Source organism: Bombina bombina, chromosome 1, assembly GCF_027579735.1.
Source record: "Bombina bombina isolate aBomBom1 chromosome 1, aBomBom1.pri, whole genome shotgun sequence".
In the NCBI taxonomy this organism is placed as follows: domain Eukaryota; kingdom Metazoa; phylum Chordata; class Amphibia; order Anura; family Bombinatoridae; genus Bombina; species Bombina bombina.
This window is the reverse complement of record NC_069499.1, coordinates 13102853-13125190: the sequence shown is the minus strand read 5'-3', so window position 1 is coordinate 13125190 and position 22338 is coordinate 13102853. Positions and strand designations below refer to the sequence as shown.

The window sequence follows — 22338 nt, the reverse complement described above, 5'->3', positions numbered from 1 at the left end:
TAAAGCCTGACAAAAAGCTTGAACGTCCGGAACTTCTGACAGACGTTTGTGTAAAAGAATGGACAGAGCTGAAATCTGTCCCTTTAAGGAACTAGCGGATAAACCCTTTTCTAAACCTTCTTGTAGAAAAGACAATATCCTCGGAATCCTAACCTTACTCCATGAGTAACTCTTGGATTCGCACCAATATAAGTATTTGCGCCATATCTTATGGTAAATCTTTCTGGTAACAGGCTTCCTAGCCTGTATTAAGGTATCAATAACTGACTCAGAAAAACCACGTTTTGATAAAATCAAGCGTTCAATTTCCAAGCAGTCAGCTTCAGAGAAATTAGATTTTGATGTTTGAAGGGACCCTGGATCAGAAGGTCCTGTTTCAGAGGTAGCGACCAAGGTGGACAGGATGACATGTCCACTAGATCTGCATACCAAGTCCTGCGTGGCCATGCAGGCGCTATTAGAATCACTGATGCTCTCTCCTGTTTGATTCTGGCAATCAATCGAGGAAGCATCGGGAAGGGTGGAAACACATAAGCCATCCCGAAGGTCCAAGGTGCTGTCAAAGCATCTATCAGAACCGCTCCCGGATCCCTGGATCTGGACCCGTAACGAGGAAGCTTGGCGTTCTGTCGAGACGCCATGAGATCTATCTCTGGTTTGCCCCAACGTCGAAGTATTTGGGCAAAGACCTCCGGATGAAGTTCCCACTCCCCCGGATGAAAAGTCTGACGACTTAAGAAATCCGCCTCCCAGTTCTCCACTCCCGGGATGTGGATTGCTGACAGGTGGCAAGAGTGAGACTCTGCCCAGTGAATTATCTTTGATACTTCCATCATTGCTAGGGAGCTTCTTGTCCCTCCCTGATGGTTGATGTAAGCTACAGTCGTGATGTTGTCCGACTGAAACCTGATGAACCCCCGAGTTGTTAACTGGGGCCAAGCCAGAAGGGCATTGAGAACTGCTCTCAATTCCAGAATGTTTATTGGTAGGAGACTCTCCTCCTGATTCCATTGTCCCTGAGCCTTCAGAGAATTCCAGACAGCGCCCCAACCTAGTAGGCTGGCGTCTGTTGTTACAATTGTCCAGTCCGGCCTGCTGAATGGCATCCCCCTGGACAGATGTGGCCGAGAAAGCCACCATAGAAGAGAATTTCTGGTCTCTTGATCCAGATTCAGAGTAGGGGACAAGTCTGAGTAATCCCCATTCCACTGACTTAGCATGCACAATTGCAGTGGTCTGAGATGTAGGCGTGCAAAAGGTACTATGTCCATTGCTGCTACCATTAAGCCGATCACCTCCATGCATTGAGCTACTGACGGGTGTTGAATGGAATGAAGGACACGGCATGCATTTTGAAGCTTTGTTAACCTGTCTTCTGTCAGGTAAATCTTCATTTCTACAGAATCTATAAGAGTCCCCAAGAAGGGAACTCTTGTGAGTGGAAAGAGAGAACTCTTCTTTTCGTTCACCTTCCATCCATGCGACCTTAGAAATGCCAGTACTAACTCTGTATGAGACTTGGCAGTTTGAAAGCTTGAAGCTTGTATCAGAATGTCGTCTAGGTACGGAGCTACCGCAATTCCTCGCGGTCTTAGTACCGCCAGAAGAGCACCCAGAACCTTTGTGAAGATTCTCGGAGCCATAGCGAATCCGAATGGAAGAGCTACAAACTGGTAATGCCTGTCTAGAAAGGCAAACCTTAGATACCGGTAATGATCTTTGTGAATCGGTATGTGAAGGTAAGCATCCTTTAAATCCACTGTGGTCATGTACTGACCCTTTTGGATCATGGGTAAAATTGTCCGAATAGTTTCCATTTTGAACGATGGAACTCTTAGGAATTTGTTTAGGATCTTTAAATCCAAGATTGGCCTGAAAGTTCCCTCTTTTTTGGGAACCACAAACAGATTTGAGTAAAACCCTTGTCCTTGTTCCGACCGCGGAACCGGATGGATCACTCCCATTAATAAAAGATCTTGTACGCAGCGTAGAAACGCCTCTTTCTTTATTTGGTTTGTTGACAACCTTGACAGATGAAATCTCCCTCTTGGGGGAGAGGATTTGAAGTCTAGAAGGTATCCCTGAGATATGATCTCTAACGCCCAGGGATCCTGGACATCTCTTGCCCAAGCCTGGGCGAAGAGAGAAAGTCTGCCCCCCACTAGATCCGTTCCCGGATCGGGGGCCCTCGATTCATGCTGTCTTAGGGGCAGCAGCAGGTTTCCTGGCCTGCTTGCCCTTGTTCCAGGACTGGTTAGGTCTCCAGCCTTGTCTGTAGCGAGCAACAGCTCCTTCCTGTTTTGGTGCAGAGGAAGTTGATGCTGCTCCTGCTTTGAAATTACGAAAGGAACGAAAATTAGACTGTCTAGCCTTAGGTTTGGCTCTGTCTTGAGGCAGGGCATGGCCTTTACCTCCTGTAATGTCAGCGATAATTTCTTTCAACCCGGGCCCGAATAAGGTCTGCCCTTTGAAAGGTATATTAAGCAATTTAGATTTAGAAGTAACGTCAGCTGACCAGGATTTTAGCCACAGTGCTCTGCGTGCCTGAATGGCGAATCCGGAATTCTTAGCCGTAAGTTTAGTTAAATGTATTACGGCATCTGAAATAAATGAGTTAGCTAACTTAAGGGCTTTAAGCTTGTGTGTAATCTCATCTAATGGAGCTGATTCAAGTGTCTCTTCCAGAGACTCAAACCAAAATGCTGCTGCAGCCGTGACAGGCGCAATGCATGCAAGAGGTTGCAATATAAAACCTTGTTGAACAAACATTTTCTTAAGGTAACCCTCTAACTCTTTATCCATTGGATCTGAAAAGGCACAGCTATCCTCCACCGGGATAGTGGTACGCTTAGCTAAAGTAGAAACTGCTCCCTCCACCTTAGGGACCGTTTGCCATAAGTCCCGTGTGGTGGCGTCTATTGGAAACATCTTTCTAAATATCGGAGGGGGTGAGAACGGCACACCGGGTCTATCCCACTCCTTAGTAACAATTTCAGTAAGTCTCTTAGGTATAGGAAAAACGTCAGTACTCGCCGGTACCGCAAAATATTTATCCAACCTACACATTTTCTCTGGTATTGCAACTGTGTTACAATCATTCAGAGCCGCTAACACCTCCCCTAGTAATACACGGAGGTTTTCCAGCTTAAATTTAAAATTTGAAATATCTGAATCCAGTTTGTTTGGATCAGAACCGTCACCCGCAGAATGAAGCTCTCCGTCCTCATGTTCTGCAAATTGTGACGCAGTGTCTGACATGGCCCTAATATTATCAGCGCACTCTGTTCTCACCCCAGAGTGATCACGCTTACCTCTTAGTTCTGGTAATTTAGCCAAAACTTCAGTCATAACAGTAGCCATATCCTGTAATGTGATTTGTAATGGCCGCCCAGATGTACTCGGCGCTACAATATCACGCACCTCCCGAGCGGGAGATGCAGGTACTGACACGTGAGGCGAGTTAGTCGGCATAACTCTCCCCTCGTTGTTTGGTGAAATATGTTCAATTTGTACAGATTGACTTTTATTTAAAGTAGCATCAATACAGTTAGTACATAAATTTCTATTAGGCTCCACTTTGGCTTTAGCACATATAGCACAGATATCTTCCTCTGAATCAGACATGTTTAACACACTAGCAAATAAACTAGCAACTTGGAAATACTTTTCAAGTAATTTACTATAATATGAAAACGTACTGTGCCTATAAGAAGCACAGAAAAAGTTATGACAGTTGAAAATTAATAAACTGAAAAGTTATAGCATCAAATCTTTGTAAAAAACACAATTTTAGCAAAGGATTGCTCCCATTAGCAAAGGATAACTAACCCTGATAGCAGAAAAAAAATACAGAAATAAACGTTTTTTTTTTATCACAGTCAACTACAATCTCACAGCTCTGCTGTGAGTGATTACCTCCCTCAAAACAAGTTTTGAAGACCCCTGAGTTCTGTAGAGATGAACCGGATCATGCAGGGAAGACAAACTTCTGACTGAATTTTTTGATGCGTAGCAAAAGCGCCAAAAAAGGCCCCTCCCCCTCACACATAACAGTGAGAGAGATCAGTAAACTGTCATAAATTAAATAAAACGACTGCCAAGTGGAAAAAAATAGTGCCCAAAACATTTTTTCACCCAGTACCTCAGAAAATTAAACGATTTTACATGCCAGCAAAAAACGTTTAACATTAATAAATTGAGTGTTATTAAAAAGCCTGTTGCTAGTCCCTGCAAATTAGGCTAAAGTTTTATGCATACAGTATAATTCCAGTGAAGTGCCATTCCCCAGAATACTGAAGTGTAAAATATACATACATGACAGCCTGATACCAGTTGCTGCTACTGCATTTAAGGCTGAGTTTACATTATATCGGTATGGCAGAATTTTCTCATCAATTCCATTGTCAGAAAATAATAAGCTGCTACATACCTCTTTGCAGATTAATCTGCCCGCTGTCCCCTGATCTGAAGTTTACCTCTCCTCAGATGGCCGAGAAACAGCAATATGATCTTAACTACTCCGGCTAAAATCATAGAAAAACTCAGGTAGATTCTTCTTCAAATTCTACCAGAGAAGGAATAACACACTCCGGTGCTATTATAAAATAACAAACTTTTGATTGAAGGTATGAAACTAAGTATAATCACCACAGTCCTCTCACACATCCTATCTATTTGTTGGGTGCAAGAGAATGACTGGTAGTGGCAGTTAGGGGAGGAGCTATGTGGCAGCTCTGCTGGGTGAATCCTCTTGCACTTCCTGTTGGGGAGGAGTTAATATCCCATAAGTAATGGATGATCCGTGGACTGGATACACTTAACAAGAGAAAAAACAATTTATGCTTACCTGATAAATTTCTCTTGTGGTGTATCCAGTCCACGGATCATCCATTACTTGTGGGATATTCTCATTCCCAACAGGAAGTTGCAAGAGGACACCCACAGCAGAGCTGTCTATATAGCTCCTCCCCTAACTGCCATATCCAGTCATTCGAACGAAAACAAACAGAAAAAGGAGAAACCATAGGGTGCAGTGGTGACTGTAGTTTAAAATTAAAAAATACCTGCCTTAAAATGACAGGGAGGGCCGTGGACTGGATACACCACAAGAGAAATAAATCAGGTAAGCATAAATTATGTTTTCTCTTGTAAGGTGTATCCAGTCCACGGATCATCCATTACTTGTGGGATACCAATACCAAAGCTAAAGTACACGGATGAAGGGAGGGACAAGGCAGGTACTTAAACGGAAGGTACCACTGCCTGCAAGGCCTTTCTCCCAAAAATAGCCTCCGAAGAAGCAAAAGTATCAAATTTGTAGAATTTTGAAAAAGTATGAAGCGAAGACCAAGTCGCCGCCTTGCAGATCTGTTCAACAGAAGCCTCATTTTTAAAGGCCCATGTGGAAGCCACAGCTCTAGTAGAATGAGCTGTAATCCTTTCTGGAGGCTGCTGGCCAGCAGTCTCATAAGCTAAGCGGATTATGCTTTTTAGCCAAAAAGAAAGAGAGTTTGCCGAAGCCTTTTGACCTCTCCTCTGTCCAGAGTAGACAACAAACAAAGCAGATGTTTGATGAAAATCTTTAGTAGCTTGTAAGTAAAACTTTAAAGCACGAACCACGTCCAGATTGTGTAATAGACGTTCCTTCTTTGAAGAAGGATTAGGACACAAAGACGGAACAACAATCTCTTGATTGATATTCTTATTAGATACCACCTTAGGTAAAAACCCAGGTTTGGTACACAGAACTACCTTATCTACATGGAAGATCAGATAAGGAGAATCACATTGTAAAGCAGATAACTCGGAAACTCTACGAGCCGAGAAAACAGCTACCAAAAAAAGAACTTTCCAAGATAAAAGTTTGATATCTATGGAACGAAGAGGTTCAAACGGAACCCCCTGAAGAACTTTAAGAACCAAATTTAAACTCCATGGTGGAGCAACAGGTTTAAACACAGGCTTGATTCTAACTAAAGCCTGACAAAATGCCAGAACGTCTGGGACATCCGCCAGACGCTTGTGCAAAAGAATAGATAGCGCAGAAATCTGTCCCTTTAAGGAACTAGCTGACAATCCTTTCTCCAATCCTTCTTGAAGAAAAGATAATATCCTGGGAATCCTGACTTTACTCCATGAGTAGCCCTTGGATTCACACCAATAAAGATATTTCCCCCATTTCTTATGATAGATTTTCCTGGTGACAGGCTTTCGTGCCTGAATTAAGGTATCAATGACTGACTCGGAGAAACCACGCTTTGATAAAATCAAGCGTTCAATCTACAGGCAGTCAGCCTCAGAGAAATTAGATTAGGATGGTTGAAAGGACCTTGAAGTAGAAGGTCCTGTCTCAGCGGCAGAGTCCATGGTGGAAAGGATGACATGTCCACCAGATCTGCATACCAAGTCCTGCATGGCCACGCAGGCGCTATCAAGATCACTGATGCTCTCTCCTGCTTGATTTTGGCAATCAGACGAGGGAGCAGAGGAAACGGTGAAAACACATAAGCCAGGTTGAAGGACCAAGGCGCTGCTAGAGAATCTATCAGCGTTGCCTTGGGGTCCCTGTACCTGGATCAGTAACAAGGAAGCTTGGCGTTCTGGTGAGACGCCATGAGATCCAGTTCTGGTTTGCCCCAACGATGAACCAATTGAGCAAACACCTCCGGATGGAGTTCCCACTCCCCCGGATGAAAAGTCTGACGACTTAGAAAATCCGCCTCCCAGTTCTCTACACCTGGGATATGGATAGCTGATAGGTGGCAAGAGTGAATCTCTGCCCAGCGAATTATCTTTGAGACTTCTAACATAGCTAGGGAACTCCTTGTTCCCCCTTGATGGTTGATGTAAGCCACAGTCGTGATGTTGTCCGACTGAAATCTGATGAACCTCATTGTTGCTAAATGAGGCCAAGCCTGAAGAGCATTGAATATCGCTCTTAGTTCCAGAATGTTTATTGGAAGGAGTGACTCCTCCTGAGTCCACGATCCCTGAGCCTTCAGGGAGTTCCAGACTGCACCACAACCTAGAAGGCTGGCACCTGTCGTTACAATTGTCCAATCTGGCCTGCGAAAGGTCATACCTTTGGACAGACGGACCCGAGATAGCCACCAGAGAAGAGAATCCCTGGTCTCTTGATCCAGATTTAGTAGAGGGGACAAATCTGTGTAATCCGCATTCCACTGACTGAGCATGCAGAGTTGCAGCGGTCTGAGATGTAGACGTGCAAACGGCCCTATGTCCATTGCCGCTACCATTAAGCCGATTACTTCCATGCACTGAGCCACCGAAGGGCGAGGGATGGAATAAAGAACACGGCAGGAATTTAGAAGTTTTGATAACCTGGACTCCGTCAGGTAAATTTTCATTTCTACAGAATCTATCAGTGTCCCTAGGAAGGAAACTCTTGTAAGGGGGGATAGAGAACTCTTTTCCTCGTTCACCTTCCACCCATGCGACCTCAGAAATGCCAACACTATGTCCGTATGAGACTTGGCAATTTGGAAGTTTGACGCCTGAATTAGGATGTTGTCTAAATAAGGGGCCACTGCTATGCCCCGCGGCCTTAGGACCGCCAGAAGCGACCCCAGAACCTTCGTAAAAATTCTTGGGGCTGTAGCTAGCCCAAAGGGAAGAGCTACAAACTGATAATGCCTGTCTAGGAAGGCAAACCTGAGAAACCGATGATGATCTTTGTGTATCGGAATGTGAAGATAAGCATCCTTTAAATCCACTGTAGTCATGTATTGACCCTCCTGGATCATAGGTAGGATGGTACGAATAGTCTCCATCTTGAATGATGGAACTCTGAGGAATTTGTTTAAGATCTTTAGATCCAAAATTGGTCTGAAAGTTCCCTCTTTTTTGGGAACTACAAACAGATTTGAGTAAAATCCCTGTCCCTGTTCCTCCTTTGGAACTGGATGGATCACTCCCATAACTAGGAGGTCTTGTACACAGTGTAAGAATGCCTCTCTCTTTATCTGGTTTGCAGATAATTGTGAAAGGTGAAATCTCCCTTTTGGGGGGGAAGCCTTAAAGTCCAGAAGATATCCCTGGGATATAATTTCCAACGCCCAGGGATCCTGAACATCTCTTGCCCATGCCTGGGCGAAGAGCGAAAGTCTGCCCCCTAACTAGATCCGTTATCGGATAGGGGGCCGTTCCTTCATGCTGTCTTAGAGGCAGCAGCAGGCTTTTTGGCCTGCTTACCCTTGTTCCAGGTCTGGTTAGATCTCCAGACCGTCTTGGACTGAGCAAAAGTTCCCTCTTGTTTTGCATTAGAGGAAGTTGATGCCGCACTTGCCTTGAAGTTTCGAAAGGCACGAAAATTAGACTGTTTGGCCCTTGATTTAGACCTATCCTGAGGAAGGGCATGACCTTTTCCTCCAGTGATATCAGCAATAATATCCTTCAAACCAGGCCCAAATAGGGTCTGCCCCTTGAAGGGAATGTTAAGCAGCTTAGACTTTGAAGTAACGTCAGCTGACCATGATTTAAGCCATAGCGCTCTGCGCGCCTGGATAGCAAAACCAGAATTCTTAGCCGTTAGTTTAGTCAAATGAACAATGGCATCAGAAACAAAATAATTGGCTAGCTTAAGTGCTCTAAGCTTGTCAAGTATGTCATCCAATGGAGTCGCTACCTGTAGAGCCTCTTCCAGAGACTCAAACCAGAACGCCGCAGCAGCAGTGACAGGAGCAATGCATGCAAGGGGCTGTAGGATAAAACCTTGTTGAATAAACATTTTCTTAAGGTAACCCTCTAACTGTTTATCCATTGGATCTAAGAAAGCACAACTGTCCTCGACAGGGATAGTAGTACGCTTTGCTAGAGTAGAAACTGCTCCCTCCACCTTAGGAACTGTCTGCCATAAGTCCCGTGTGGTGGCGTCTATTGGAAACATTTTTCTAAAAATAGGAGGGGGAGAGAACGGCACACCTGGTCTATCCCGTTCCTTAGTAATAATTTCTGTAAACCTTTTAGGTATTGGAAAAACATCAGTACACACCGGCACTGCATAGTATTTATCCAGTCTACACAATTTCTCTGGCACTGCAATTGTATCACAGTCATTCAGAGCAGCTAAAACCTCCCTGAGTAACACGCGGAGGTGTTCAAGTTTAAATTTAAATGTAGAAATATCAGAATCAGGTTGCATCATCTTCCCTGAGTCAGAAATATCACCCACAGAAAGAAGCTCTCCTTCTTCAGCTTCTGCATATTGTGAGGCATTATCAGACATAGCTCTTAAAGCGTCAGTATGCTCTGTATTTCGTCAGGTAGTCTGGCTAATACCGCTGAGTGTATTATCCATGACTGCCGCCATGTCTTGTAAAGTAAACGCTATGGGCGCCCTAGATGTACTTGGCGCCATTTGAGCGCGAGTCCCTTGAGCGGGAGTCAAAGGATCTGACACGTGGGGAGAGTTAGTCGGCATAACTTCCCCCTCGTCAGATTCCTCTGGTGATAAATATTTAAAGACAGAATATGATCTTTATTGCTTAAAGTGAAATTGCTTAAAGTGAAATCAGTACATTTGGTACACATTCTAAGAGGGGGCTCCACAATGGCTTTTAAACATAATGAACAAGGAGTTTCCTCTATGTTTATACAGACTAGCAATGAGACTAGCAAGCTTGGTAAACACTTTAAATCAAGTTAACAAGCAAATATAATAAACGGTACTGTGCCTTTAAGAGAAACAAATTTTGTCAGAATTTGAAAAACAGTGAAAAAAGGCAGTAAATCAAACGAAATTTTTACAGTGTATAATAGGCTAACAGAGCATTGCACCCACTTGCAAATGGATGATTAACCCCTTAGTTCAAAAACCGGATAAAAAACGATCTAGACGTTTTTTAAACAGTCACACCAACTGCCACAGGCTTGCTGTGGGCCTCAGGAAACTGTTTCTAGGCAAATTTAAGCCAGCCATGTGGAAAAAACTAGGCCCCAATAAAGTTTTATCACCAAAGTATATATAAAAACGTTTAAACATGCCAGCAAACATTTTATATTGCAAATATAAATGAGTATTACCTCAGAAAATAAGCATGATACCAGTCGCTATTAAATCACTGTATTCAGGCTTACCTTACATAAATTTGGCATCAGCAGCTTTTTCTAGCATTCACATCTTCTAGAAAAATCTTAACTGCACATACCTCATAGCAGGATAACCTGCTTGCCATTCCCCCGCTGAAGTTATCTCTCTCTTCAGACATGTGTGAGAACAGCAATGGATCTTAGTTACAACCTGCTAAGATCATAGAAATCACAGGCAGATTCTTCTATTTTTCTGCCTGGAACAAAATAGTACAACTCCGGTACCATTTAAAAATAATAAACTTTTGACTGAAGTAAAATAACAGCTACATTTCACCACTTCTCTCTTACTACCTCCATGTTTGTTGAGAGTTGCAAGAGAATGACTGGGTATGGCAGTTAGGGGAGGAGCTATATAGACAGCTCTGCTGTGGGTGTCCTCTTGCAACTTCCTGTTGGGAATGAGAATATCCCACAAGTAATGGATGATCCGTGGACTGGATACACCTTACAAGAGAAATTGTATTAAAAATTTTAAATTGAAGAAAAGATTACTGTCTCTTTAAATTTAAAAGTAACTTTTTTACTGGAGATTGCAGAAAGAATAAATCAGCTAAATAACAGCAATAGGGCACCTCTACACCTCAGCAGCTTTGCTGATGTGCCTACCTGACCCTCTACACCAGAGCTTATTCTTTCCCCCAAGACGACGATCCGGAACTCAGCAGGAGAGGAATGAAGACGTTCTCTGGTCCTAGAAACCCATGCTTGTGAGAGAACTATGCGTTTCTAGGCAGGCATTGTAGGCGCAATGAAAGTGGCGTGCAACTCAGAATACCGCCTTACAATGATCCGCCCATCGTGGGCGTTCCCAAAAAAAAAACCAAATCTCCCGGTCAGCATTTTTCTAAGTTAAACCGCCGGGAGATTCTGTTAGCCACCAGAGCCATCTAAGCCTTCTCTCTCAGCCCCAGTGCCGGCATAATAAAGGCTGCCTAAAAGTCCTCTCCAGTATAGGAGCGTTTACGTGTCCCACAAACAATAAAGTGCCCTCACTCTGAGCCCTTTATAATGGTTTGAAATAGAGTGCCCACTTAATTCTCAGTGTTTCCTTGCCCCAGAAATAATAAAGGCAGCACTTACCTCGTACATCTGCCTGACAGCAAGGCAGCTCACCAGGTTTGAGAGGTCCTATCCCTCACATCGACCTATGGAAAAAAATAAAGACCGAGTAATTTCACTCAGGCTTTAGGAGTTAAGGCAGCATCAGAATATGGGAGGCGCAGTGAGAATTATGTCCCACCAGTTCCCATTACTCTAAAGCCACCACTGCCCTACTGAAGAGACTGATGTACACTACGGCTACACCCTAGAACAAAGCAGCACAATCTTGCACTACTTAGAATATGATTCTTCAAGCAAGATTTTATTATTTTTTAACACCTACCTTTACCACTTCCTTGCTGTAACGTAGGCAAAGAGAATGACTGGGGTGGGAGGGAAGGGAGGTGATATTTAACAGCTTTGCTGTGGTGCTCTTTGCCACCTCATGCTGGGCAGGAGTGATATTCCCAATAGTAATTAGATGATCCGTGGACTCAGCATGTCATTAAAAAGAAATAGGTTTCACAACTGGCCTAATTCGAACACATGGACAAAAATCTAAACATCAGGAAGTTTAGCCAACTTCCTATGAAAAAGAACAGATAAGTCAGAAGTCTGACCCTTAAAGTCAGAAATGATTTGCTTCAACTCAGGCCCGAATAGGGACTTAACCTTGAAAGGAATAGTTATGAGCTTAGATTTTGATGACACATTAGCAGACCATGATTTTAGCCATAACGCTCTATGCGCTAAAATGGCAAATCCTGCATTTTTCGCCGCCAATTTAGCAATTTGAAAGGCGGCATCTGTAATAAAAGAATTAGCTAGCTTGAGAGCCTTAATTCTATCCAAAATGTCCTCAAAAAGGGTCTCAACCTTCAGAGACTCTTCTAGAGCATCAAACCAAAAAGCTGCTGCAGTAGTAACTGGAACAGTGCAAGCTGTAGGTTGTATAAGAAAACCCTGATGAATAAATAATTTCTTTAGAAGACCCTCTAACTTCTTATCCATAGAGTCTTTGAAAGCACAACTGTCTTCAATAGGTATAGTTGTACACTTAGCCAGGATATAAATAGCTCCCCTCTGCCTTAGGGACCGACTGCCAAGAGTCCCGAATGGTGTCTGATATGGGATACATTTTCTTGAAATTAGGAGGGGGGGGGATAACGGTATACCCGGTCTGTCCCATTCCTGTCCGAATCTTTCTGAGGTAACATATTTCCTGAGTCTGAAAGTTCTCCCTCAGACAACAATTCCCTGACCCCCAACTCAGAGCCATGTGAGGGTACATCGGAAATAGCCAATAAAGCATCAGAGGATTCAGTATTCACATTAACTCCTGATCTACTACGTTTAGCCTGTAACACTGGTAACTTAGATAATACCTCTGTAAAGGTAGTTGACATAACAGCAGCCATATCCTGCAGAGTAAAAGAATTAGACGCATTTGAGGAACTCAGCGTCGCTTGTGTGGGCGTTAAAGGTTGTGACACTTGGGGAGAATTAGATGGCATATCCTGATAATCTTCAGACTGAGAATCATCCTTAGGCACACTTTCTTTACCTAAAACATGCTTTTTACATTGTAAGGCCCTTGCAGTACAAGAGGTATACAAAGTAAGAGGGGGTTCAACAATGGCTTCTAAACACATAGAGCAATTAGTTTCCTCAATGTCAGACATGTTGAACAGACTAGTAATAACCACAATAGTCGTAGAACCCCTTATTTATTGATTTCAACAACTTTTAGAAAAATGTTTACTGCGCCTTTAAGAAATAAAAAAGCGCACAATTTTTCCTAAACTGTCTAAAATGTTAAATAACGCTACACAATTAAATATACTGATTCAATTAGCCTAAAAATTATTGCACCCTATAAGCAAAGAGTGAATTTACTCTCTAAGAGACATTTTATAGCAAAAAAATATATCTTAAGTGAAAAAAATTACCCCTGCACCTCGTCACAGCTCTGCTGTGGTGCCTACCTGCCCCCAGGGTACTGCAAAATTACTCGACAACGATCCGGTGAACAAAACACAAGTTTAGGCCCCACCGGAGCTAATGCCTGCTGCCTTCTCAGTCAGAGTAAACTGCGCGTCTGAGCGCACGAAATAGGCCCCGCCCATCATGGACGTCCTCCTCACAGTCGGTATAACCGCATGGGAAGCGTTTTGAAAATTAAGCCATGTGGTCCCCTTAAACATCGTTAATAACACTGCAGCCCTATTGACTCTGTAAAAATATTTTCAAACAGAGGATTTTCAGTAATACCCTCTGTATAACAGGTCTACTGCTTACCCCTTCCCTTGCAGGGAAAAAATGTCAGCCAGTTCTGATATACCAAGTCCCCTCAGAAATAAAAGACTGACCATACCTCAATACTGCTTGTAGCATGAAACCGTTCTCCACACTGAAGATTTCTCTTGCACTACCTTTAGAAGCTCTGTGGGAACCAACATGGACCTTAGTTACAGCTGCTAAGATCATCAACCTCAGGGCAGAAATCTTCCATATCTCCCTGAGGAAAATAGTACTCACCGGTAGCATTTAAAATAAAAAACTTCTTGATTGAAGAATCTAAAACTAACACATCACTTTACCTCTTCCTATTACTAACACAGGCAAAGAGAATGACTGGGGGTGGAGGGAAGGGATGAGCTATATATATACAGCTCTGCTGTGGTGCTCTTTGCCACTTCCTGTTAGCAGGAGGTTAATATCCCACAAGTAAGGATGAAATCCGTGGAATTGTCGTATCTTGTAGCAGAAAACAAGGTAGGAGAAATGGATGCATGAACAAACTGTGAAATGCTATTTCCTTCTTACTGACTTGAGGACTGTGGTTGAGAAACACTGCTGTAGATTTGATTATTTAACTGGTGAATTGCCTAATGCTGTGTGCAAAGAAACAGAAATACAGCCAAATCAGACAAAGTGACCAGGAAGAAGCTGAGGACAAAGCCAAAAATACACCAAGAGTAGATGCTACCAAAACAGTAAGCAGGCACAGAGCTTGGGGCTGGGGAGGGGGAAGGGACTGCAAAAAACACACAGAACAAGATAAAAGTGGCTTGACTTGTTCAAATTACTTACCCTGATAAGCTTTGCAACATGAGTTTTTCCACTTCCCGGCAAACCTCTCATGATGACAACAATCTAGAATTAAACAAAACCAACAAAAAGTTCACAACAGGGTATACCGTGAGCAATATCAGGGCACACTTCCTAAAAGGAATGACTAACTTACTCGGTCAGGGCGGCTTTCTCTTCCAGGTTTCTTTAAAACATCATCCACATTCTTCATCTCCGGTTTCTTCTCTGCGCGGGGGCCAGGCATGGAGGGATGTAGAGGCGGCTTCTCCTCAGGATACCCTCTGCGCTGCTCACCTGTACAGAACCACACAACCATTAAATCCTACTTCAGTTACATAAATATTTAGAGGACTCAGTGGAGCTAATTGAACAAATGTCAGCTTACCCCCAAAGGCTGCAGGTGGTGGTTCAAACCCTGGCCGTTCTAATTTTCGATCATAGGATTTGTCACTGCCACTACGCCTAGAGGAGCTGTCCTTGCTATCCCGGTAAGATCCCAACCTATATCAGACAACAACTTAAGTACATCGGAACATCATCCATATATGTAATGGATACATTGCAAACCATGATAAGCTCAAGGACAAAATATGAAGATATTGCTAACCTTTCATCTCGAGCATGGCGCTCACGATCATTTCTCTCCCTCTCACTGTCACTATGGCCTCTATCTCGGTATGAGTTTCGATCACGATCCCTCTCCCGGTCATATTCACGTCGATCAACAGATTTATTACTTTGTCGCTCAAAATAAGAGTCTCTGTCTCTATGATCCCGCTCATACCGTTCTCCTGGGTAATCAAACAAACTCTCAATCAATACAATATGAATAAGATTTACTCCATTAGAGATAGGGAATGAGAAAATTAAAATGAATGCCAAAAGAACACAAAAGCACACAAACTCACGGATATACAATGGGGGAAGAGAGGGGATGTTTCAGATGGCTTACCCCTTGGTCGCCAAAGAGGTTAAAGAGTTAAATGAAATGTTGGGAGAAAGAAATCCTACTGCTGCAGCACACAAGTAGTAGAACGAAACCCAATACCCGACAAAAAAAAAAAAAGGTAAATCAAGTGTCACAGAGCAATGTTACCTTTAAGAAATGAAGAGGGTCCTCTTTCTAGGACTGGCTCAGGAAGGACAACTCTTTCACCATAGGGAACCTGTTCCACTTTTCCCACTGAGATCTCTGAAGAATCAAAACAAAAATGTTTTTATAAGGAAATGGTAACTATTGGTTTAGTTAAAGGGACAGTAAAGTCAAAATTAAACTTTCAATATTCAGATAGAGCAGCAATTTTGTACAACTTTCCAATTTACTTCTTTTAACAAATTGGCTTTGTTCTCTTGGTATCTTTTATTGATGAGTAAAACTAGGTAGATTTATCTACACGCTGTGGATCCGCTCCAATTTTCAAAATTCATTCAAGATCTCCTCTCTTACACTTCCACTATAACCTGCACTGATCTCACTACAGCCCACTATAACAAAACTCTCTGCACTAGACACACTTGCTCATCACGCCATTAGTTACAGCCACGGCACACTCTGCAAACACGCTATATAGTACTGCACTATTGTGTCTGTTTTCTGTCTTTTCCACATATCCATTACAACTGAATGGAGGAAAGTTTCTAGTGCTATCATCCAACTCCAGGAAAAACAGAAGGCTAAGCAAAGAGTCTACACTCATATCCAGCGGCGGATACTCCATAGACCCACCTGAGTCTTTTCAGGGCTGCCATCTTCTTACCTCGTATGGATTGAGGTGAATTCCTGTAAGTAGGAATTTCACACTTTGGTTTTTCTTTTTTGCATTTATACAGACAGACCTCTCATTATTTGAAACTTTTGCCACCATTATATCCATACTCCAGCAAGTTTTCGTGTGTGAGGGAAAAAAATACATCAGACTCATATTGAAACTATATGATTATTATGTATTTTTGTTTAATACTGAGGCAATTGTTATTTGCCTATATTTCTATATGTGAATCTTTGCTGTATTTTTTATATATATACACTTTTTTGCTGCCGTTCGGGTCTTGCATCAAGTACTACCTTTTCTATCCCACCCCTTTAACAAATATATATATATACACACATACACACACAGCAGCTTTAGCACAATGGCTAGAAAATGCAGCTCTTAAGGGGCTCAGCCTGAAGACTTTTTCACCTCGACCATGTCCATAATCCACAGACTGTTGGGACCCAAGTGAAAAGTTGCCACGCTGCCCTTGGTCAGAAAGTCCCTCAGCTTTTTGAGTCTTTCTGTCCTCATCCCACAGACCAGAGAAGGTGTCCTCATTGAAATCATCATAGTCACCATCCCAACGTTGACTCAGTCTGGTGGTAGGTGCCGCCGGGTCAGATTTAGAAGATGGTGTAGTTGCACCTTCAGCCAAGCGACCACTCACAGCTTCATCAGAATGAACCTTTAATTAAAAAAATGTAATTAAAAACATTTTTTGTACTCAAACAAAATCACTAAAGACATAAAGCTACACATCAGTAGTGCTCCCTGGCCGACAGGGCCCTTCCTACTAGAGCTCCCAGTCCCACAGGGCCCTTCTGAGTAAACTGGAATGATAAACACTAGTACCATCTGAGCAGATGTGAATGTAAGCTTATGGAGTACTAGTTGGATATGTACGTATGCCGCTAACAGTCAGAAGCAATTTTACAGCACAATGTCCATAAAAATAGAAACTGAGCTGAAAAAACAAACACAGCTAACCGAAGACCTTCATAAAGCAGCTACTGTCCAGTGCTCATACACCTGATAAGCAAGTCTTGAAAAAAGGTACTCCAGCCTTGGCAGATACTGTAAACTGACCTTTATTGTACCATGTCATGACTAAGAACCTAATGAGGGTCTGAAACTTTTTTTTGTGGACCATGGTACAATAAAGGTCAGTTTACAATATCTGCCAAGGCTGGAGTACCTTTTTTCAAGACTTGTTGATACGGAGGGGGTGCCTGATTGGTTGCTGTTCCCCACTTTCTGTTACACCTGATAAGCAAGTACACTGTGGCCTGTGCATTGAATATACTCAACAATTTGCATTCAAGCAGACGGAAAAAAGTGAAAAGCAGCCTTTTGACACTTTCACAGTCTTTCAACAGTAAAACGGACTTCAACAACCCTATAAAAAGCACATTATCAGAGTCACAGAGCAAACTCTACAAACTTAAGCACTCCTTAGAAACAAAAATTATGTTTAAAGGGACAGTTTACCCAAAAATTTTCTCCCCTTTAATTTGTTGGCAATGATCTATTTTACCTGCTGGAGTGTAATGAATTGTTTACAAGTAGCTCCTTTATCGTTTTTTTTGGCGTTTGAAATAACTGATTTTGCCTGTGGCATCCCCACCTACACTGAAAAGCTCTATACTTAAGTCCAGGTTATTGACAGGTAATGTAAACACAGCCAGCAGACAAATTACACTGCCAGTGTGGGGTAGAAGAGAACTAATAATAGTTTTCCATTGTTCTCTCTAAGTATTGGGGTTTGGTTTACAAATAGATATAAAGTAAGGAAGCATTTGTGTGTACACAAAGTGATAAAATAATGAGATATTACCTGAAGCTTAACCCATTGTAATAGGATGTGGTTTCAAAGCCCAAAACCAGCTACTTCATATACACAAATAAAGCAGAAAATACAATTTCTCATACATTTTATACTCTGCAGCTGGTATATATTAAGGGAAAAACTAGTTTATTGTCGCATGAAGTAGCCCTGCTGACTTCTGTTGTCTACATCCAGCGTGCTACTATTCACACAGCACTCACCTGGTATACATCCGACTTCAAGGGATCTGCCTCCTGGGCACTTGCTGTCTGCTTAGAGTCATCAGAGTCCTGAGACTCGCTGAAGAATTGCTTTAAACTATTCAGCTGCTCCTTCTGCTCCCTGCAAATGAAATAAATGTTCCTTAAAGACAAACATAACTAATCTGCACACCACAGATTAGCACAAAACACTTTACTTGTTTAACTCAAGAAAACAAATGTATGCTTACCTAATAAATTATTTTCTTTCTTGGCAGTAAGTCCACAAATTAATTACCTATGCGAAATACTTCACCTGGCCATCGGGAGGCGGCAAAGACACCTCAAACAAAGCATTAAATATCCCTCCCACTCCCCCTACCCTCAGAAGTTCAAGTTGAAGATAAGGAAAAGTAGAGACACGAGGGGAACAGGAGGTACCAAAAGAATGCCGTTCAGGGCGGGTTCATGGACTCTCACTGCCAAGAACGAAAATTTATCAGGTAAGCATAAAATAGGTTCTCTTTATAATAGCAGTGAGAGTCCACAAATTCATTCATTACTTCTGGGAATCCAATACCCAAGCTGTGGAGGACACAAAATGAATAGGGAGGGAAAGGTAGGGAAGGCAGTCCTAAGAGCTAGGCACCACCGCTTGAAGAACCTTTCTCCAAAAGACTCCGATGAGGCAAAAACATCAAATTTGTAAAATTTTGTTTAAGTATGTAGAGCTGACCAAGTAGCAGCCTTACATAGCTATTACACTGAAGCCTCATTCTTGAAGGCCCAAGACAAAAACTTCTTTAAATTCCTGATCCAGAAGTATAAAGTAACAGCAGTGGCCTTCTGACCCTGGCGCTTACCAGAATGCAGGAATGAATAAGGAAGGAGACTGACGGAATTCCCTGGTAGCATGAAGGTAGAAATTTAATGCTCTAACCACATCCAGATTAACCCCATAATGACCGAGGACGTGCAGGGTACGTCCTCAAAAAAAAGGCAGTTAATGCCTGAGGACGTACCCTGCACGTCCTCGGTGTGGAAAGCAGCTGGAAGCGATCCTGCTCGCTTCCAGCTGCTTTCCGGTTATTGCAGTGATGCCTCGATATGGAGGCATCCTGCAATAACCATACATGGCCATCCGATGCAGAGAGAGCCACTCTGTGGCCCTCTCTGCACCAGACATCGATGGCCGGTATTGTTGGTGGGTGGGAGCCGACTTGGGAGGCGGGTGGGCGGCCATCGGTGTGCTGTGTTAAGTCACGGGGGGTGGGATCGGGGGCGGCACCGCCGGGGGCGCGCGCACGGAGGGTGGCGGGCGGGCGCGTGCACGGGGCGGGAGCGGGTGGGAACCGCTACACTACGGAAAATTTTTTAAGTAATAATTGGCCTAATCTTGTTTGTGCAAAAGCACAAAAAGAGATCGTGGAGGGGTGGGGGGTTGGTTTTGTGTGGGGGGAAGCTACACTACAGAAATGCTTACAAAATGAAAAATAAAGAAATTTTTTCATATAAACTGGGTACTGGCAGACAGCTGCCAGTACCCAAGATGGCGCCTATCAAGTTAGAGTGGGAGGGTTATAGAGCTGTTTGGGGGGGATCAGTGAGGTTGGGGGCTAAGGGGGGATCGTACACAGCAGCATATGTAAATATGCTTTTTTTTTTTTTTTTTTTTTTTAAATATATAGCTTTTATTTTAGTACTGGCAGACTTTCTGCCAGTACTTAAGATGGCGGGGACAATTGTGGGGTGGGGGAGGGAAGAGAGCTGTTTGGGAGGAATCAGGGGGTCTGATGTTTCAGGTTGGAGGCTGAGCTCTACACTAAATCTAATATTAACCCTGCAAGCTACCTAATTAACCCCTTCAATGCTAGCCATAATACACGTGTGATGCGCAGCGGCATTTAGCGGCCTTCTAAATACCAAAAAGCAACGCCAAAGCCATATATGTCTGCTATTTCTGAACAAAGGGGATCCCAGAGAAGCATTTACAACCATTTGTGCCATAACTGCACAAGCTGTTTGTAAATGATTTCAGTGAGAAACCTAAAATTGGGAAACATTTTACGTTTTTTTTAATTTGATCGCATTTGGCGGTGAAATGGTGGCATGAAATATACCAAAATGGGCCTAGATCAATACTTGGGGTTGTCTACTACACTAAACTAAAGCTAAAATTACCCCAAAAAGCTCCCTACATGCTCCCTAATTAACCCCTTCACTGCTGGGCATAATACACGTGTGGTGCACAGTGGCATTTAGTGGCATTCTAATTACCAAAAAGCAACACCAAAGCCATATAAGTCTGCTATTTCTGAACAAAGGGGATCCCAGAGAAGAATTTACAACCATTTGTGCCATAATTAAACAAGCTGTTTGTAAATAATTTCAGTGGGAAACCTAAAGTTTGTGAAAAAATTTGTGAAAAAGTGAACGATTTTTTTTATTTGATCGCATTTGGCGGTGAAATGGTGGCATGAAATATACCAAAATGGGCCTAGATCAATACTTTGGGTTGTCTACTAAAAAAAAAAATATACATGTCAAGGGATATTCAGGTATTCCTGAAAGATATTAGTGTTCTAATGTAACTAGCGCTAATTTTGAAAAAAAATGGTTTGGAAATAGCAAAGTGCTACTTGTATTTATGGCCCTATAAGCTGCAAAAAAAGTAAAGAAGATGTAAACATTGGGTATTTCTAAACTCAGGACAAAATTTAGAAACTATTTAGCATGGGTGTTTTTTGGTGGTTGTAGAAATGTAACAGATTTTGGGGGTCAAAGTTAGAAAAAGTGTTTTTTTTTTTTCAATTTTTCCTCATATTTTATAATTTTTTTATAGTAAATTATAAGATATGATGAAAATAATGGTATCTTTAGAAAGTCCATTTAATGGCGAGAAAAACGGTATATAATATGTGTGGGTACAGTAAATGAGTAAGAGGAAAATTACAGCTAAACACAAACACCTCAAAAATGTAAAAATAGCCTTGGTCCCAAACGGACAGAAAATGGAAAAGTGCTGCGGTCATTAAGGGGTTAAGAATCAAGCTCTCCTTAGAGGAAGACTGATTGGGACAAAAGGACAGAACAACAATTTCATGATAGATGTTAGGAGTAGTAACGACTTTAGGCAAAAACCCTAACTTAGACCGTAAGACAGCCTTGCCTGCATGAAAGATTAGAGAAGGTGGGTCACACAGAAGAGCAGATAACTCAAACACTCTACGAGCGGAAGAAATCGCTAATAAATTTGTTTTCCAAGATAAAAGTTTAATATCAATAGAATACATAGGAGCATGTTGAAAAACTAAGAACAAGTTTAAGGTTCCAAGGAGTAGAGGGAGGTTTGAAAACAGGTCTAATTCTGGCAATAGCCTGAACAAATGACTTTACATATGGCAACAGAGCCAACTTTTTATGTAACAGAACAGAAAGGGTAGAAATCTGACCCTAAAGAAAACTAGCAGACAGGCCCTTCTCTAAATCTTCCTGAAGAAATTGCAAAACCTGCAGGGTCTTTACCTTGTGCCAAGGGAATGCCCGTTCTGCACACCAAGAAAGTTCACCAGACCTTATGGTAAATACGCCTGGTGAAAGGTTTTCTGGCCTGTACTAAAGTATCAATCACCGTGTCAGAGAAACCTCTCTGACAGAACTAAGCATTCAATCTACATGCAGTTAGCCTCAGAGAATCTAGATTGTAATAGGACACTGTTGAAGAAGGTCGAGCCGCTGAGGTAATTTCTACGGAGGAGTAGATGACATTCTCACCAGATCTGCATACAAGGTTCTGCATGGCCATGTTGGAGCAACTAGGAGTGAAGGAATTCCCTCCTGGTTGATCCGCGCTATAACTCGGGGAAGGAGAACAACTGGGAGGAAGAGATGTACTAGATGGAAGTTCCGCAGAACTGCTAAGACATCCACAAACTACGCTTGAGGATCCCTTGATCCGTACATTGGAAGCTTGACATTGAGATGAGGTCATCAGATCTATATCTGGACACCCCCACCTGTGGGTGATCTCGTGAAACACCTCCTGGTTGAGAGAACCTTGCCCGGAATGTAGCGGTTGTCTGCTTAGAAAATCTGCTTCCTAATTGTCCACACCTGGAATGTAGATGGCGGATATCTGAAGTGATATGTCTCTGCCCACTGAAGGATATGAGAGACCTCCATGGCAAGAGAACTGCAAGTTCTGCCCTGGTGGTTGACGACTGGAATCTGATAAAACTGACAGAACGCAACTGGGGCCACGATTGCAAGGTATTGAAGATGGCCCTTCGATCCAGGATGCTGATCGCAAGTT

General features: G+C 42.6%; 1 protein-coding gene across 2 annotated transcripts in view; it reads right to left on the bottom strand.

The window, feature by feature from the left end:
• The window catches only part of YLPM1 (YLP motif containing 1), a 127498-nt gene that overhangs the window by 59296 nt on the left and 45864 nt on the right, over nt 1-22338 (bottom strand). For both annotated transcript variants that reach the window (XM_053697190.1, XM_053697191.1), the window contains exons 6-12: nt 18048-18168; nt 16428-16686; nt 15341-15436; nt 14852-15035; nt 14630-14745; nt 14399-14538; nt 14245-14307 (exon numbers count right to left, since the gene is read on the bottom strand). In XM_053697190.1, the coding sequence (XP_053553165.1) occupies nt 14245-14307; nt 14399-14538; nt 14630-14745; nt 14852-15035; nt 15341-15436; nt 16428-16686; nt 18048-18168 (979 nt within the window). The remainder of the gene's footprint in view (nt 1-14244; nt 14308-14398; nt 14539-14629; nt 14746-14851; nt 15036-15340; nt 15437-16427; nt 16687-18047; nt 18169-22338) is intronic.